Here is a 5401-nt window from a genome sequence, read left to right as displayed (position 1 = left end):
CAGAAGCCTGCACAAAGAATAAAACAAGTTGCTGTATACAACAAAGAAAAATATTTTGTTTACTATTAAAGGTCAAATTCAGATTATCGAAAAGACTAGATACGACGATGAATTACGATAAACTCAGTTATCTTGTTTTGATGACCGTCAAATTTGATATTTTAAGACACGTTAACTTTGGTAAACCAAAATTAAAGACTGTCAAAAGCAAAATACGCGAAGTACTTTACATCAAGTACCATCAATTATCATATGCAAGTACTATACATGCTCAACATTTTAAAGTGTGTTCTTTCATAAGATGCTTAACAAAATTTGTATGAAAATTTCTTATTGGAAAAATGAACCACTCATATCCTGTAGAGCAGGGGTGGGCAACATACGGGCCGGGTCCGGCCCTTAAAGGGATTTTGACTGGCTCGTCGACTGTATCCGACCATTGAACATTGAATATTATTCATGTAATAATCCGGCCCTCCAATAACTTCATTTTCCTAAATCTGGCCCGCCGACTGGAGAAGTTGCCCACCCATGCTGTAGAGTAAGGAAAAGGGGGGCCTTCACAGTTCACACCTCTCAAACCGACCCTGCTGCATAGTTTCTTATGCACAACCAGAATGTAGATATATCTAAATTGTATAGTTTGTATAAAATCTACGTAAACAAAAGTTTTAGACCTCGGTTTGACTTTCTAATAGCTATCAATTATATAATCTTTTAAAACTTTGAATGAATAAGTTTCAATAATTTCGTGGTAAATTAAATATTGATGAACCTCTTATACCCGTGAGCAGTAACCAGAACCGGAAAATTAATTTATATTGCCAGAGTCGATGTTCAGAAATATGTTAATAATAAGTTGACTTAGCTTATTGGGAGTAATGCTTTTAGTGAAACACCAAAATCATGTTTTTCATTTCTCAACTTAATAAGCATATAATATAAAACAGTATCTGAAAACCTTCCACTCACTGTCCTCTTACTGCCATGACTAGCAAACGTCAAAGCGAATGACAGAGTCCCGGGCTTGTGACCGGTATAGCCAGTTTAAAAGGTAAAAGGTCAACTTATTTTTGTTCGTTGTACACTCTTCGTCATAGTATTAAAACAGAAAGTTTGTAGATTCAATTTAATAATATGTTCATAGCACGTTGTTGTTGTTTTTCCATTAAATAAGAAGTTTATAAGTCATTACAATAGAAAAAAAGTATTTAGAAAATTATGCAAAACACACCGAACATTCATCAAGAGAGATTTCCGTTCCATTGTTACCAGTCCACCAAATTAACAAACGGTTAAATACAACATGGCCGCAAATGTCGAAAATATTCCATCAAGCGCTATTGTAATCGAACGCCCATATACTTCATCTTTGCCAGCAGAAATAGTGGCAAACATATTTCAATTGTTACCAGCAAAAAGTTTAGTGGCTGCTGGGTTGGTCTGTAGTCGATGGAGTGAACTTGCGGAGAAAGAATTGACGCGGAGAACGGCGTTTGTTAGTCGGATGTTTAAAGACAGTCAGGAGTTAAGACTAAATGTATGTTAACGATGACTGTTGGGCCTCCGCAAACTTGTCTACACTTCCTCAGTCCTTTACCAGTATTGATCGTTTTAGGAGAGTAATGATAGAATAGAAATTATAGTTGTTTCTCTTGGGGGTTCTAGACCAACATTTGCTAATAAAATATATACTAAGGCCAAGGGTAGTGAGATGTCTGTTTACCAGGAAACTGAAATATTGAGGTGGCGGCTGGTTTCGCCAATGTAGCGAGAATTACATCCCGTACAAGTGAATTTGTAAACCACATTGGATTTTAAGAGGAAAGGGATGGGGTCTTCGAAGCGGAAGAAATTTTTGATTTTAAAAGAAGACAATACTAGTTTTATGGCTAAGTTTGTGCAGTAACGTCCGGCCAAGTTATGTAGTTTTCGTTTTGTGATTTGTGAGTAGTGGCCATTGTAAGGTAACTTGAAGTATTGGGTTTGGTTTTTAAGTTTTGACCCAGGAGTATCGCCAGGTACATGTTTGTAGATTATGATCATTCACAGTTGTGTGGTTAGGTTTTTTATTTACTCCTACCATCCAATTTGTTCAGTAAACATCCAACACAAAAACAACATATTAAAAAAATAAACAAAGATAATGCAAAAAAATTTACATGGCAGGTCTAAAACATACGAGATGGCAATGCTGCAAATTGTACAAGTTATTGTTGTGATTGCTTCAATGTGTTTTCTTCAAAGTTGGCATGCCACACTTTCTACCATAAGTCTGTGTCTCAGTGTTGAGGTGATGTTTGTAATACATCAGCCCTGTCCCATTCGATTTCTTCGTGACGTAACGTTATAAATGATTTATGTGCGACACGTATGTTGTATGGTCGTAAGCTACGTGAGATTGCCGCAGACGTACCTTTGTTGTAACTTGCAAGGTATCGTTTGTTATTTTCGTGAGATTCTTTGTTTCGTTTGTGTTCGGTGCTTCGTTGTGTAGAGCATTCGATTAATTGAATATGAGTAGAGCAGTGAGCACGTTTTCTTATCATTCTTGTCGTGCTGGCTTTGTGTGATGTAGGGTTGTAAGATGATTGCTGTAATACACTACGGTTTGTTGTTAGTAGTTGTCATGTTTTACCAAAAACTTAAGAAAAGCGACTTTCGAAAAAGTCACAACACAAAAATCACAACTCATACTAGTCTCCTTAGACGTGACGTCACTATTCACCAGGATTCCACTTGAACTGGCACTGGATTGCACAAAAACCTAATCGATCTAACAATCCTTGAGGATAAACTTCTACTAACATGTGGAAGCACTAATAAATCTACAGACAGGCTGCACCTTTCGTTTGACGTGAATGTTATAACTCTCATGTTGTGTTTTTGCATCAAAATGTGATTGGGTTTCGTTAAATTTGTCACCCTCTGTTTGTTTTGAATTTAGTGAATGGTAAGTGTAGGGAATTGTTTGTCTTATTGTTGTCGTATTTTTTCCCAGGGAACGATGGAAAACATGGAAAAGCAGGTGTACAAGTTTCTCAACGAGCTATCAGTAGTTCCTGCTGCTGTTGTTATTGCAAGTTTTCCCAAACTGTCGAAACAAAATCGTGAGAAATTCAAGAAATTTTGCGTCAAAGTTGCTTTGGCATTGCCGAAGGAATGTGCGATTATTGTTGGTTTGCATAAGATTCATGCAAAAAGTCTAATGGGCGAGAACAGTTGTGGACTGCCTGAAGAAGTCGAAAATGATGGCATATTAAAGGTTTCTCTTCTGGTAATTCCTAAAGCAAAGGATATAAACATCACAAAAGTTTATGTTGACACTGAAGTGCTAAGAACGAAGAAAGAGTACTGGCGCGAAAAACTTCGTCCAGATAAGAAATTTGTATTTTTATTGGCGAGCAGCAGAGCGTACAAGTGCGTTCCAAAGATTTACGAGGTCAGTGGAGCCGACATGTTGCTATGACGTAATCATTACCAAGGCCCATCAATGATAGCAAACGCCTTCCACGTGCAAACGTCTCTTTCAACTCTCCTTTAATAGCGGCGTTTTTCTAGGACAATTGCAAGGAAATGACAAAATAAAACTTGTAGCAATCTTGTGGATAAATGTGCTACAAATATTCATTTGATTGGATCCAAATTAACTTTATCTGTCCTCACTTTTTGTTCCTTGAAAGCTTAGCAGTTTTTGTTTTTTATCTCGAGCATTTTATGTAGAGTTTTATTGTTGATAATTTTTTGATACGTTGCTTGTTTTTCTTGCTCTCTTTTGTAATGTACCGCCTCACTCCATTACATAACATCAAATTTTTAACCGGCGTGTGTTTGAGGAAATAGGGTAATCCAATTCAAACTATCATTTCCATTGAGCCAATCTAATTGGCGTAAAAAAGGCGTTGGGAGTGGGACTAGCCAAAGTATGAAAATATGTTGTACTCTACGTGTTCAACCAACTAGATGAAACTAGTTGAAACTTTGCTTAAGTTCAGTTTAGTGGAAACCTAAATGTTTTTCAACAACATGTTCCCGTTGTCTGTGTGATATTTCCTTCAATGGTATTGTTGTCTTTTTAGATTTTGGACAAGAACGTTGTGCTTTGTGGTGGATTTCTTGAAATGGTATTTGCTGTGAATGGTAATTCAATGAAATCGTATCCAGTTTGTGCCTTGGCAGTTGGTGGAAATGTTGACGTTTACAGTCGTGTTGTTTCATATGACGACGTGGAAGATCAAAACTCGTGGACTTTTTGTTCATCGCTTCGCGAAATGCAATTGCCCATCGACCACAAGTTGCATTCAAGCGTCTGTTTTCTCATGAAATGTGTATATTTCTTCACCGAGAAGATGTCACTCGAGAGTTCCCGTGACTTTCGTCGAGAGTTTCCTCGCATGAAAGTCTTTGGGTTTTCCTCTTCCGGAGAGATCTGCTCACATAGCACGAAGGTTGCTCTCGAGAAGCCTGGAAACAACTCGAAATTTCTTTATATTTACAGTCTGGTCATTTGTGTTTTAAGATATCGACAATAATGCTAAATTTACTGAACTACAATGAAAACCAAAGTTACACGTCGCCAATTTTGTAAATATGTACGTCAACAGTTTTACTCGCCCCAGTTCTTTAGCCCAATCCTTTCACACGAAATTTTATTTACTGTAGTCAGCATAGCCCACATTGTCGCACATAAACACGTTGATGTTGTAGAAGTTAAATCTCAATGAGAAATGTTGGCATAATTTCGTGAGAGTACAATGGTTATAAGACGTTTAAAATAGACGACAAATTTCTTAATAGCAAACATGTTTCGTTATACTTTGGCTTGAACTTGATTTCTATTTGTAACGTTAGATACACTTGGCTGAGAGGAGTATTTTTCATATAGATATTTTGGTATCCCAGCAATGTCAGATTTCATACATACGTACTTAGAATTCAGTGATTTAGCGAAATAGTCAATATTGATCTTCGCATGTGTACCAAAGTGTACCACATGTGTACCAAAGTATACAGGAGGGCTAACACCTACGACTCAAGGTTAACACAATTAGAAACGAGTCAGCCATAAAAAGAGCATGTTCATAAATAAAGACGTCCATTCCTCATTTGGATGAAACACATTAAATTGTTTTTTTTTGTTTTCCAATAGTTTTTAAAAATCCTATCCATGCGCTCCTGAAGCACTTAGATTATAAACAATCGTTTTATCGCACCAGATGCTATTTAGGAGAGTAGTGGCAACTATATTTAGATTATTGCCAGGAAAAAGTTTAGTCACTGCTGGGTTGATTTGCAATTTATGGAGGAAAGTTGCTGAAAAAGAGTTAACTGGCAGAAAGACGTTTGTCACTAGGATATTTCATAATAAAGTAAATGGTTTGAACCCGAGATAACAAATACG

General features: G+C 36.9%; 1 protein-coding gene across 1 annotated transcript; it reads left to right on the top strand.

The window, feature by feature from the left end:
* Positions 1 to 1272: 1272 nt before the first annotated feature.
* On the top strand, positions 1273 to 5143 carry LOC124458660 (F-box only protein 22-like). The gene is made up of 3 exons (XM_047008544.1): positions 1273 to 1540; positions 3002 to 3442; positions 4080 to 5143. The coding sequence occupies exons 1-3, from the start codon at positions 1307 to 1309 to the stop codon at positions 4530 to 4532; spliced, it is 1128 nt and encodes a 375-aa protein (XP_046864500.1). The 5' UTR covers positions 1273 to 1306; the 3' UTR covers positions 4533 to 5143.
* Positions 5144 to 5401: the final 258 nt, after the last annotated feature.

The sequence above is a fragment of the Xenia sp. Carnegie-2017 genome, unplaced genomic scaffold, assembly GCF_021976095.1.
Source record: "Xenia sp. Carnegie-2017 unplaced genomic scaffold, XeniaSp_v1 HiC_scaffold_13, whole genome shotgun sequence".
NCBI lineage: Eukaryota > Metazoa > Cnidaria > Anthozoa > Malacalcyonacea > Xeniidae > Xenia > Xenia sp. Carnegie-2017.
The sequence above is the reverse complement of the archived record's forward strand: the minus strand, read 5'-3'. Positions and strand labels throughout refer to the sequence as shown.

Coding starts and splice junctions, on each gene's coding strand:
- LOC124458660 (XM_047008544.1), top strand. CDS start 1,307: ATGGCCGCAAATGTCGAAAATATTCCATCAAGCGCTATTGTAATCGAA. Junction 1,541..3,001: donor GTCAGGAGTTAAGACTAAAT/GTATGTTAACGA, acceptor ATTTTTTCCCAG/GGAACGATGGAAAACATGGA. Junction 3,443..4,079: donor GCGTTCCAAAGATTTACGAG/GTCAGTGGAGCC, acceptor TTGTCTTTTTAG/ATTTTGGACAAGAACGTTGT.